General features: G+C 40.4%; 1 protein-coding gene across 1 annotated transcript; it reads right to left on the bottom strand.

Annotated features, from left to right (window-relative positions):
* Positions 1-2,326: 2,326 nt before the first annotated feature.
* On the bottom strand, positions 2,327-4,480 carry LOC147636323 (phosphoribulokinase, chloroplastic-like). The gene is made up of 5 exons (XM_086801767.1): positions 3,756-4,480; positions 3,580-3,664; positions 3,348-3,432; positions 2,934-3,178; positions 2,327-2,819 (listed from the first exon to the last, which is right to left on the bottom strand). The coding sequence occupies exons 1-5, from the start codon at positions 4,337-4,339 to the stop codon at positions 2,568-2,570; spliced, it is 1,251 nt and encodes a 416-aa protein (XP_086657893.1). The 5' UTR covers positions 4,340-4,480; the 3' UTR covers positions 2,327-2,567.
* Between the last annotated feature and the right edge of the window lie 9,472 nt (positions 4,481-13,952).

The following is a 13,952-nucleotide window of genomic DNA, read 5'->3' as shown; positions in this document are numbered from 1 at the left end:
AGGATTAATGTAGAAAGTGAAAAAGAAGAGGAGAGATTAAGCAAAAACACATTCAAGAGATCCCACTCACATTCACATGAAGAATAAGAGCAAGCATGTAAACAACACAAGAGCACAAGAAGGTTTAAGCTCAATTGTATCAATGGAGTTGTTCTTTAAAATGTCTTCCATTCAAGGTTTTATACTTCGGGTAAGTCGCCTGTCTGAGGTGACTTCTTATATTATACTCAAAAATTGCTACTCTTACTTGGCTATTAATATATAACAATTGTTATTGTTGGTTTTCTAATAAGCTCAACATCATCCCCATAATTTATATTATTAAAATGGCTAGCACGATTATAAATTATATACAAGGCCTAGGTCATCATCTTGGAGAGTTATGACATCTGATCGTGAGATACAAGGCCTAGGTCATCATCTTGGAGAGTTATGACATCTGATCGTGAGATACAAGGCCTAGGTCATCATCCTTCATAGAAGTTGCTATACTATGTATGACATATAGCTTTAAGCTTATATTCCTAATCCATTCTACTGGCTTGAATTATTTTTATCAAAATGCCACGTAGTATTTTGTTATTACTCTCCGCCAAGCCATTAGCTTGTGGATAGTAAGGTGTTGACTTTCTATGAACTATCATGAAGCCTTTCTTGAGGCAATTAGTCACCTCATTGGCAAAGTGTGACTTGTGGTCACCCACTATCTCTAAAGGGTATCTCCAAAGGGCACCCAAACCTAGAAATGACATGCTCGTATAAAAATTTAACAATGGTACAGCATCTGCCTTCTTGATAAACCTGTCTTCTGCCCATTTCATGAAATAATCTATCACCGCTATGATGTAGTTGAGCTTGGGTCTTGTGTGCAAGCAACATGACTAATGATTCCTACACAATCAATTACCCATTTCACTTCCGCTTTAGTTTAGAGGGTTTCTTTACTATAACTCGGGTACGGGGCATCCTATTTTTCTACTATGGTACAATGAAGCATTGTGATACTCATCTCACAACCTTTACCAAATTTTACAGCAACACCAAACAGTGTTGGTGGCCACCACCATAGTCCTACTCGGAGAACTTTCCATGCTATCACTTCCCTAGTGAAGTGTCATCCCACAATTCTCGAGTGTGCATCTTGTAGCACATGTATAAATTCATCCTTATAGGATACATCTCTATAAAATATCAAGCCAAAGAATTAAAGAGAACAAAAAAAATAAAGCCAAAGAATTAAAGTAGTGTTTAATAAATAGGTATATAACATTAGATAAAACTGAAAACATCAAAATTTCTCTCTAGAAAAAGCTTAGGAATGCCCCAAATACAATGAAAACCTCACTTCATTTGTTCATAATATGCCTTGTTATTTATTTTAGCAATAATCCTTACTATTTTCATTGCATCAAGCCCGATATCCCTAGGTATATTGTGAGGTTTATTTTGAGCTCTCGAGGGGTGCACTACTAAGAAAGCCTATGTATTACGTGCATTCCAAGGGTATTTTAAAAACCCCTTAAGTGTGGATTTTTCATGAATAAAAATGAGCCATTTTTCTTTATAAGCTTACTAGTTTTTTTTCAAAATCGATTAAAAAACTCGTTTTGTCTTTCTGTAATTTTAACTTAAATTTTTTAATTAAAAAACTCCTTCATTTGAACTCATGTGCTTTACTTCCATATTTGTAGGTGAATCCCCAAGTTCAAATTCCAATGCTTTTCTTTCTAACATTCTTAAAAGCATGGAGTACAAGTGAGTTGTTGTAATGTGCTTTTGTTCTATGGCCATGTGGTATCATTCTCTACCCATGTGCTACAATTCTCATGTAGTACTTAGTCCATGTAATAGTAAATACCACTTTGGTTATGATTTGTAATCCTAATAATACATGTAATTGGCTCCTTAAGCTATAGTGATTGAGTGACAACATGATCTTTCATGTTGTGGTGGCATGTGCTATATGGTCACAACTTTGCATTAGACAAATACTCCATTGAAGACATGGCTTTTAATTTGTGTAAAACATTACAAATTGGAGTTGGCACAAATGCATCTCTTTTCACTAATTTGAAGTAAACTTGATTTCACTATAATATGAAAAACTCATGCTAAGCCTTTTGTGGGAACGGTCACGATTTACCAGCCTACCAAGCCCGTGTGCCCGCCACGTATCACTACTTACAAGTAGGTGACGCGCGCATTGCTGCGGACAGCATAAAAATTCAAAATTCCAAAAATCATCCTTTCTTCTTTCCTTTGAAGAAGTGGAGAGGGACTAAGTTGTGTTTAGTAAAATGTAGATTATTAAAGCCAAAGAATTAAAGAGGAGAATAAAATATCAAAAATAAGCGAACAGTAAAATATCAAAGATACTATACAAGGCACTTGCACAAAGAAGCCAGCCAAGGCCTGCAGTCTCTTCACAGGACATTAAATTTATGCATTAACTGCTTGATTCGACGGCCAACTCTTCAGAAGTGTCGACTAATAGAGGGTAGAGAGAGTTGTACTGAGCAGGCATGGACTATTTGGAGATCAATTTAAGCCAAACCAGAGGAGAAAATTTAAGCTTTGGCTGTTTCCAAGCTGCCTGCACCTTCCTTAGAGATTATGCTTTCATAGACCTCTCTGATCTTTAAACCAACCATGGTTTGGAAGAAGCCAGTACCATTATTACTGCCTGGGAAGTCAGCATGCTTCAACATCTGTTGTGTAATCTCCCCATAAAACTTGGTTGAAATGTTGCTCAGGTGGCTCTCCACATAGATTAGCTCTTCAAGTTTGTCAAACTGGCCGTCCATCTCCAGGATAGTCACCTGAGAAGCACACACGGGACCATCAAAGTAATTAATTAAGCATGTTAACTAAGCATGATTAGAAACCTATAAGGTATCACCCTTTCATTCTGAAGATTTTGTTGGAATTATTACCTCATTGTCATAATAAGTGTCTGGGCCATAGAAAAACTTGATGCCAGGGTATGAGCATGTCAGCTTCCTGCCGCAAGGTATCCATGAGATGGTGGATCCTTCATCAAAGAGGTGCACAGGCTTAAAGTTTGGCACCCCCTCCTTCATCACCATGCGAACCCTCAAAACCTTTCCCTCATTGTCATCTGGGATCAATTGAGTGGGCAACACTTGGATCACCACATCTGCATGCTGCTTCTGTGGGTCTGCAGTCATCGACCCTCTAGTTAAACACACTAACACAAGCTTAATTAAGATTAATCCCTTCAACAAGAGGCTACTATTGAAAAGTCATACCTAATTAAACATCGTAATTAAGACTGAATATTCAGATCAAAATCTTCAAAATTTAGAGGCTGCACGTGAAGGCCATACCTATGAAGGCATCGAAGTCGGGCTTCCTTGCTGCAATGCTTGCCTTTATACTCTCTAAGCTGTGCCCGCGTTCGGCCATGTCGCGCTGCAAACAAGAATTATTAACCTTCACATTAATATAAAACTACCATCATTAATCACACCTTGAGACCGCCAGCTAAGCCATGATTAAGCTAAGTAGGCAGGCTTTCTCCACTAATCACGCTCTGAGAACTGCAAGCTTATAACTCACTTGAATTTTCCAAGCGAATTTGACTTCATCGCTGATGTCAAGGTAGATACTGAAGTCGAGCAACTCTCTCACTCTAGCATCAAACCTGAGTACACAACACAACGTCAACTGAGATGGGTGTAGATTGGGGAGAGCTTAAAAACAGACAATCTCTGATTAATTAGAGGGACACGCACATGGGGTGAAGGCCCTCAATGACGAAGATCTTAGGGGGAATAATGGTTTCGGGGGGATCCAGGAGGCCGGTCACGTGGTTGTAGATGGGTTTCTGAATGGGCTTGCCTTCTTTGATCGCCTTGACCTGTTCATACATAAGGTCGAAGTTGTTGGCACGGGGGTCGAGAGCGGTCACGCCATTCTCCTTGCGCCCCGTCCGGTCGAGCGAGTGGTAGTCATCCAGGCATATGACCGTCGTAGTGTCGCTTATCAAGGTGTTGGAGTCCGGGTTGCCTCCCTTGGGAGGAGCAGCTGCTCCGCCGAAGACGCTCGTTAAGCGGCGCATGAACGTGCTCTTGCCGCAGCCGGAATCCGCAGCCAGCCCGATGATAACGGGGCGCTGGTCGGTCGAGCTCCGGATGAGGTAGACATGGCAGCGCTGTACGGCGGCAGGAGCGGAGTTGGCGCTGAGGCCTTGTCCGCGGAAATGCGAGCTGAAGGAGATAGACTTGCTCATTGAGGAGGCGGAGGCGGAGGAGGCACAGACAGCGGCGGCAGCGGGCGGGGAGGGAGTGGAGGCCACTCCAGCTAACTTGGAAGCCATAGCTGAAACAATGTGACTTCGCGAAAGCAAAGCTGGCGTTGCAAAGGCGAGGGGAGAGAGGGGAGCGAGCCGAGACTGCTTCTTTAGCAAGCTTCACGTTATAGAAAAAGAAACGAAGATCCGAAAACGAGCCGCATTGGGTGGTCGAGACGCCTCGACGATGGCTGCAAGAAACACAATCGCACTTGTGTGGCGCCGAGACCACCTGCTTGCCAACCACGTGGCAATCTCTCACTGGCTGCCCTCCGGATGAGCCCTTCTCCGTATGCCACGTGTCTCTCCACGTCCATTACTAACCAGGACACACCATCATCGTGGAAAGCGCAAGAGGGAGTCTCTTCCAAAGCCTTCCAGGGCTATTTTGTTCTTCATCTCTTCACAAAGCGTAATCGATGACGCTTGAGAGTCTACATTCTCGTCCCTATATTTGGTCACGCTCTTCTTCGACACGTTAACACACCGTGCTACTACTCACTTCCTTTTGTCACCCTCTCTCTATTGGCACATTGCTAGTCACTTCCTTTATCATCATCTATAACTCCCCTCCCCCCCTCTCTCTCTCTCTCTCTCTCTCTCTATAACAACACACTTCCTTTTGCCTCTCTCTCTCTCTCTCTCTCTCTCTCTCTCTCTCTCTCTCTCTCTCTCTCTCTCTCTCTCTCTCGATAACACACACACTTCCTTTTATCACCCTCTATCTATTAGACACAAGCCCACCTGCACATCAAACCAGTTTGACCACGTGAAGTAGCCATGTCAGCTTGCTTCGTGCTGTTTCACCGACAGCCCAACTTGTTGAGGCCACGTGAGCCCACCTATGGTTTTGTTGCCGGTCATCTTGCCCAAGGGCCCGGGCCCCGTACCCCCCCTCATGTACATGCCACCTCATGGCTGACTCAACCATGCCAACCATGTTTCACCCTCCTCCCCCCATAAAACAAAATTTCACTATAATGTCACCCCCTCTCCCCCAAAAAAGTATAATATAAATTCATTTCCCTCCTCAAATGACCATTTCCCTCCCATAGCCTACACTCTCTCCATCTCCCCACATTCTGTCTCTCCCCCATCGCTCACCCATCACCTAGAGTCGTAATATGATCATACTTCTAGCCATCCTTGTAGCCTTGCAAGCACTCCTTCGTCGTCGTTGTCAAGCCCTTCTTCTTACATCACGAGCTGCATCGTCGCGTGCATCTGCCTCTCATGCAATCACCATGACTAGAATATACCCTTCCCATATCCCCTTCTTGTTTTCCATAGTCCACTCACTCATGAGGGCTCAGCCCTTAGACATTGTCTCCCAACATGGCATTGCCCTCACAGTATCGGACTTCTACATAAAGACCAGGTCTTTGGAGTGGTAGAATCATTACATCGCTTACACTCGATGTGATGATGCAAGGTTTCAAGAGATCTTTCGCTTGCCTATTCATGTCTTCCAAGATCTTTGTTCGTTGCTTTATGAGGACCTCAAGCAAGGAGATATTCCCACCCCAGTTGCTTCCATCACCGCTCACTTGATCTCCATGGAGAAGCAAGTGGCTATAGCCTTGCTTCGTCTTGCCAGTGGTACTCGCATCGTGCAACTCAGCGAGCACTTTGCTCTTGGGAAGTCCACCATTACAAAAATCACACACAAGCTCGTCGCATTGATTACATGTCAGTCCCACTTCCTATCTTGGCCCTCAGATGTGGAGGTTTGTGCTCGTGTTAAGGAAGGATTTCGTCATCTCCAAGGATTCCCGAATTGTTGCGGCACAATCGATGTTACCCACATCAAGATTGAGTGCCTGATAGGGGAGGCTGGTCAAGATTGGTACGATCGAAACAAGAGGTATTCCATGTGTCTACAAGCTATTGTTGATAGTGACATGAAGTTCCTTGATGTTTTTGCTGGTTGGCCTAGGTCTAGTGGTGACGACCACAAGATCATTAGGAATTCTTCCTTTCAGTAGGCCACTAAGCAAGGCATATTGCTCAATGGCCCTTGCTTTATTGATGGGGACTTTAGCATCCGTGAGTACATCATAGGTGATGGGGGCTATGTGTTGAAGCCTTGGCTCATGATCCCCTATGAGTCTCTCCTTCCACCGAGTTTTAAAGTTGCTTCAACTACAAGCTCTCCTCCACTCGCACTGTTGTGGAGTGTGCCTTTGGCCGTTTGAAAGGTCAGTGACAGTACTTGAATAAGAAGATCGCCAATCTGAAACCAAAACTCATGGCGAGATGTAATCTTGCATTTTGCACCCTACACAACCTCATGATCATGTTTGGAGCTATGGATGATGAGGATTGCATGGTAGTGGAGCAAACCATGACCCCTCCCAATGTTTCTACATGCTCCAACCTTGCATTGGCCCCCCAGTACCATGGAGCACTTGGGCGCACTAGAGCTCAGAGGGATGATCTGGCCCGCTATATTATGTAGCATTTCACTTTTTGTTCATGGCACTTTGTGATTATTGACTGCATGGCATGTTCGAGGAACAAAGGATCCATTCATAAGTTAATGCAAATATCAGTCTTTGTGTATATGTGTGTGATATAAGTTCATAAGTCATGGTGTGTGATATCCATTCACAAGTTAATGTGTGATAAAAGTTCATAAGGTAATGTGTGTGATATAATTTCATATGATCATGTGTGTGATTTAAGTTCATGAGTTGAATTGTGTGATATAACTTTGTAGGTTGATGTGTGTGAAGAACATGCTCATGCATATCTGCGTTTACTTATAATAAGTTCATGAGTTTATGGGTGCAATACAAGTTTAGAAGTTAATGTCTTTGGAGCACATGTTAATGCATTAGTTTGGAGGTAACATGGACATGATAGAACTGATAGTGGACGTCGTCATGCAAACCCATGTCAATTGCCATAAGTTGCTTTAAGGACACGGGAAACACAAACATAAGGATGATTTGCTTTACAGAATTACATAAAGTAAAGTCTAATACAAACTGAACTTTGAATTATGCAAACTGAATTCTGGTTTACGTAATGTGAAAGCATAAATTACATAAATTGTTTCTAAATTACATAAACTGGATTCTGAAACAAAAATCTTGCCCATGCACTAAATGCTAAAATGCAAGTTTTCTTACATATGCAAAATGTTGCATGACTAGATGAAATCTCAGTCTCATTTCCCTTGCATTTGCAAATGTAGAGCCCTCCACACCACCAGTCAAGAGTCTGATTACACTAGCAATCTCAAAGAGTGCGGCATTGCTCTCTCTTTCAATAGTAGCTCGCTCATGCGCAATGCGCACATTCTCCTGAAACTCTTGCTTGCTTATTTCATGCTCTAGATCGAACATAAGACTCTTTCCACACATCCTATGGTTGTCCTTGAGGTATGGTCATGCCTAAAAACCTTATGTGCTAAATCAAGCCTTTAGACCATAGAACCCATTTCCTAGAACAGAGTACAACCTAAGACTCTTTCCACACATCCTATGGTTGTCCTGGACGTATGGTCATGCCTAGAAACCTTATGCTAAATCAAGCCTAGAGACCATAGAACCATACGCCCTCAAAAAAATGTCCATGGCTACTATGATGTAAAAGCTAGCTCTAGTTACTATTTACAATGCTATTTATAAATGCTAGATCTAGTTTCTATTTACAATGCTATTTATTTACAATGCATCCAAGTGCTCGTAGGATTTACTCATGGTGCTTTACAATTCCAATTATTATGATAGATGCTAGACATCTAGTTATGATTGACATTTCACTTAGGATATAGAGGAGTGACCATACGTGGGTTAGTTCTAGCTACTCTAGAAAGCCCAATCATATTAAGCATAGTTAACCTCTACTGGATTATGATCACTTAGGATAGAGGAGTGACCATAGGTGGGTTGGTTCTAGCTAGTCTAGAAAGCCCAATTATCTTAAGCATAGTTGACGTCTACTGAGTTCTAACACTTAAGATAGAGGAGTGACCATAGGTGGTGGGCTGGTTCTAGCTAGTCTAGAAAGCCCATTCATCTTAAGAATAGATGAAATCTACTAAGGTCTCTTCTTCTTCTCCTCTACTTCTTCTTCACTTAAGTTATTTTCACCTGTAAGTGCCTTTTGTGCTTTGTTTCTGAAGAAACAATACTTCTCTTCATGCCCTAGTTTTCCACAAAAGTTGCAAGACAGTTATGATAACATCTTCCTCAATGTGTTTCTTGATATACTCTTCATGTAGTTAAGATGACTCGGAAGAGACCCACAAAGCTTAATTTTAGGGTTTTAGAGATTAAACACTAATCAAATTATCAATGGTAACGAGAAATAAGATTAAGAAATGTAGAACAAGGCTCTAATACCATGTTGAAGTTCATGATGGCTTAATCAAGATCCTATCATGGTACAATGTAGAACAAGGGTCTAATACCATGTTGAAATTCATGGCTTAATCAAGATCCTAATCATGGTGCAATGTAGAACAAGGCTCTGATACCATGTTGTAAATGAGATTAAGCAATGTAGAACAAGGCTCTGATATAATGTAGAACAAGGCTCTGATATAATGTAGAAAAAGGCTCTAACACCATGTTGGAATTCATGGTGGCTTAATCAAGACCCTAATCAAGTGTAATAAGCATGATGAATGTAGATGAGGAGAGATTAAAGCACACATGAATAATCAAGATCATAGCATAATGACAATGTAGACAGTGGAGAAAGACTTGTGTAAATATTCATTGGATATGCGAGCCTATTTATATAGGCTTGGTACAAAAGTAATTAAAAGGTGATTAAGAGATAATCCCATCTACCTAATCAAAAAGTGCATCAAAAAGAGCACCCATTATCTAGAATGGAGTATAACCTAAGACTCCTTCCACACATACTATGGCTGTCGTAAAGGTGTGGTTATGCCTAGAAACCTTATGCCAAATCAGGCCTTTAGACCATAGAACCATATGCCTATATGCCCATTCCCATAGAACCATATGCCTATATCCCCAAATGGCATGATATTTTGGTGTATTATTTCAACAAATATATTCATGGTTGTGAACACCTACTAGTTTTTCATGTCGAAAAAACTTCTAAATTTGAAATATTTGAGCTTGTAAATATCCCTTGATCATTGTGAAGCACGTTGTATGATTTCCACTACCTTTACACCGTCTTTTTTGGATTGTAGACATCCTCCATTTAAAGTTTATTTGGACATTCTATCTAGATTGCCATCAAAGCTCCTTACCCAAAGCACACACCATTAGTTTGTAATAGCAATAATATTGTTTATTCTCCACTTATTTCAATGTAATTTAATGCTTTGTATCGTGTTGACCATGGTTTAGCTATTGTGTATTCTTACATGGTATCAAAGCATAGGGTCTAGGCAAAGCTTGTTTTGGCAGTTTGATATTTGAAGGTAGATTTGGAGAGATGGCCTAACATGCAAATAATGCAGTCACTCGTGCTGCTTTCCCTCCACCTTTTGGTGATGGGGGACAAATTACACTCTTAAAGTTTAAGATTAAGTCTATTCTTGATTCATATGAGTTGTGGGTTGATGTAAAGTCGAGTCCTATTTTTGCAGATCCAACATATCCACTATAGATCATACCACTAGACCCTGCTCTCATTTTGATGTGGAGGCAAAGGAATACAAATACACACTGTGTCATCATCACTAACATCACTAACTCGGTGATGACCTTGATTCAGCATACTACCACAACTTCTGAAGCATGGAAAGTTTTACAGAACTAGTATATGAGATGAGGAACTAGACAAGGACCCAAAACCTTGAGATTCATCTTATAGCAGAAAGGCATTCTAATGGAGAAACAACAAAGCAATTTATATCACATATAAAGAATCTATAAGATCAGATGGTTGTGGTGGGAATCGCTAAGAGCTTAGTAGTGAGACATGTTTTATGGAAACCTTTTTTGCAATTATTTCACACCTTGTCATTACTATGGGTATTATTTTAGACCTTATAACTTATGTACAAATCACATATTTTTTCCATTTTTTCCTTGTTATTTATCATGCACATCACTATGTTCCCTGTACATCTATTTATATATATGTTCATTAAGTATTTTCATTTATATGGTTGGGTGGTTTTATCTAGAGTAATAAGTTTCAACCTATTAAGGGAGAATATTTGCATAACTCTTGACAAACCAAGTGCATGCCAAATGAAGTCAAGAATGGGTGGGAGACATACCTTAATTAATGATATGCATTATTATGTAATGAGTGAATAAGTCAATATTTTCCAATATTATAATACTATTGGGAGGTGCATGCATGTCTTTCTTAAGATGGATACAAGGAAGTGTTGACATGCTCTTACAAGTGGGGACTACTCTGACCTTACATTAAAGTGCTAGTTCTATACACCATGTGTATTCACATGCCTTATTCTTTTATGGTGTGAGTGACTAAGGAAGCATCTTCCAAATAAAGAATGCAAAAATAAAGGGGCCCTCTTGGAAGACTTTTGTTTTGCGGTAGGCAAATGTGATTCGAATTTTTGAGCATCTTCCACTTGGAAGTTGGCAAATCAAAGTTCACGAACTACTTTGTAGGTCATGGAAAATTTGTCTATAAAATGGGTTACAAACTTCAACTTTGCTTTTTGAAGCTTCTCAATCCGTGCTATACACAAAAAGTTACAGCCAAAACAGTGGCTTACAAAAAATTATGGACAACTTGCTCAAATCTCTTCCTCGCGTCTTCTCTTACCCACAATCACACTCCCCACTTTGTAATGTTTTCACCCCACACCTATTTAATATAACCTTTGAAAACCTTGGCTTGAATGGAAAATTGTAATATCTTTTGGAATCTTCCTCCACTACCTTGGACCTTAGCAATAGCTAATACCTAGTCCAATTACAACCTCTTCATCAAACCACTTTCACACTGCTTATATCTTTGCTAAGGGAGTCCCCCTCCACTTATAAAAAGGGGACATCTATCACCATCAAGGACACATATTTATTCTTTCGTCCTTATCCCTCAAGATTATGTTAATCTCCTTGTTCCCAGCACTGATGCCATCATGAAGTCCTTAGTTCTTTCTTAATGCTCACTCCCTCATCCTAGCACTATATAACCCTCTACTTATCAACACATGTACTCCACCATTTGGTTCTTTCCAATGCCATTATAGGTGTCTGAGACTCATCCATGTGTGATTTAGTGTATAGCCCACAAATTTCCCTCTCCATGTACTTTGTCTTCAACCACTAATAAGCAAGCTTAGGTCTATCTCCACTTGGTTTTGAGCATTGATTTCATTGGTGAGTTGATGAATTGGATGCCTATATTTTGTTCTTGCAATGTGTTTCTTTTTTAAGATAAAAAATTCTCTAGTGTTTTTCTTGTGAGTGTGGTTCTCTTGGGAGGTGATAGAGGCCATCTTTCAAGAAAATCCCCCTAATAAATTGGTGCCCCCATTGAGGACTATTCTCCAAGTCCCTTTAGTTTTCAATTTATCTATCAATTATCCCCATATTAGCAAGATGAACCGCCCTAATTTTTTAATTAGGCCAAATCATCCTTATCAACCTTTTCCAACCCTATGGTTCTAAGCCACAAAGCCAATTTCTACCAATGCCTTGCGTTTCTCTTTGGAGTAGAGCGGTTGGCATAAAGCAATACATCCGTTGAGTCTTTCATTTTTCCCCTTCTCAATTATGAGAGCTCACATTTGATGCGTTTCTATTCATCTTGATGGCCTAAAAGTTATTTTTTTTACATCTTGTTTCTTATCCTTGTTCATCTTCAAGAACCTACATCAATGGCTACCCCCTTCCCAAATTTCCATGGAAAACCCAATGAAGATGCACTAAAATTCTTGGATGACTTAGAGATGTCCCATCTCATTTCTTGGGAGACACCGAGGACAGTAAGGTTAGAGATTTCCCCCTTGTTCTAAAAGAGGAAGCTGAACTTGATATGGCACCCTTCCGCAGGCTACCAAGGATGGATGCGAGATCCTTCGCCAAGAATTCTTACAAAAATATGGAAGAGGAGATACTCTAGAAGGATTATGGCAGCAGTTGCTCCTACTTAAACAGAAGTCTCTCCAAGATTTTCAAAGGTATGAAACTAAATTTCAAGATTTATGCACTAGATGGAGTGCCTCTCTTCCACCAAAGAAGCAGCACCAAATTTTTTGAAGAGGGATAGGTTTGTTACTGATTTATTTCCTCCTTCAAGGGGTAAGGTAGAATCCAAGTTTCCTACTAATTTTGAAGAGGCGCTTAGGGTGTCTACGGAAAAAGATAAAAAGTTGAGATACTAGGCACATAGGCCTAGATTGGACTTGGACATGGAAAGGAGAGAGGAAGACACATATGAGGATCCAACACTTAACTTAGCACAAAGACCATCAATGGCCTTAGGAGCACCACCTGAAACCTCACAACATAAGCTTCTCCATAAATTAACTCAACATTTAGAAATCTTGAACCTCAACTTAATGCAAAACCCTAGATCACAAGCACCACAAGAGGCTGGAAGAGGACCAAGAAGGCAACCACATGAGCTCATTTGCTATAATGAACCAAGGCATAGTATGTATAACGGCCGTCGATATCTAAGATATTAATACCATGTTGGATTAACAAAGATGCCCCTCCATCTGAGGACATTAATAAGTGTTATGTAAAGGCACTATAAAGGTTGTACATTATGAGATACTACTGGCCAGCCAAGGCTTTAGTTAGTAAGTTTTGGGCTAGTGTGAATAAGGGTCAGTTGTATATAAGGAAATTTCTCATAATAGAAAGACACAATCCCCCTTTGTGCTATGAGAGCTCTTGTCTTGTCTTGTGTATGAGAGAGAGAGAGAGAGAGAGAGAGAGAGAGAGAGAGAGTGTGTACTCTAGTACATGTGCCTCTTCTATGCTTGTATGTGGGAGAGTGAGAGGATGATTATCGTGCATTGTGGTGTAAGCGACTCTATTTGGTGACATAGTGGAGGTAGAGACTGGAGTATTGGAGCTTCCAAAAGAAAGCTTGGAGAGCCTCAAGGGATGTGAGCTCGAAGCATTGGTAAGTACCCCACAATGGTTATTGTCTATTGATTCTTCCGATTGTGAATGTGTGGAGTTTTGCATTGTGAAAAATTGTGTAGATAAGGTTTGTGTGGAGGAAAGGAAGAAATTAGAGTATTTGTGGAAATTTGTGTGTGTGGAAGTGTGGGTGAGTACTTGGTATTACATAAAGGAAGGCTACACTTGGATTTTCTTTAGATTTTGATTGATTTCATTACCAATTTTGTTATCGTGAGATAACAGTTGGCAACACTCATTTTTTTGTTTTTTTTTTAATCATGAAAATCACAAAAACAAGGAGCCATTGGTTGTGTGGTGACTTACATTACATTCCTTTTGCTAGACATAACCTTTCTGGATCTTCTGGGCAAGGAAATAATACTCTAAAGTAATCAAAACATCATTCTGTTGACTCAACTATTAACGCGTGAAAGTGTAGGAAAGTGTACACAGTGTGAAACGCATTGCATTTCATGATGTGAAATATCGCCCCATTGGCGCTGGAAATTTTGGGATTTCCTTATTAAAGTTAGTGTGTCTTATCTTGACACACCAAGAAACAAAAAAGTCTTATCTCG

This window comes from Cibotium barometz, chromosome 8 (assembly GCF_041138505.1).
Source record: "Cibotium barometz isolate CiBa-2024 chromosome 8, ASM4113850v1, whole genome shotgun sequence".
NCBI classification, from domain to species: Eukaryota; Viridiplantae; Streptophyta; class Polypodiopsida; order Cyatheales; family Cibotiaceae; genus Cibotium; species Cibotium barometz.
The sequence above is the reverse complement of the archived record's forward strand: the minus strand, read 5'-3'. Positions and strand labels throughout refer to the sequence as shown.

Bases quoted from the DNA above. Each gene is read 5' to 3' on its own strand.
- LOC147636323 (XM_086801767.1), bottom strand. From the start codon at position 4,339: ATGGCTTCCAAGTTAGCTGGAGTGGCCTCCACTCCCTCCCCGCCCGCT. The intron at 3,433-3,579 runs GTGAGTTATAAG...TCTTGTTTGCAG, and splicing joins AATTCGCTTGGAAAATTCAA to CGCGACATGGCCGAACGCGG. The intron at 2,820-2,933 runs GTAATAATTCCA...TGTGCTTCTCAG, and splicing joins ACACTTATTATGACAATGAG to GTGACTATCCTGGAGATGGA.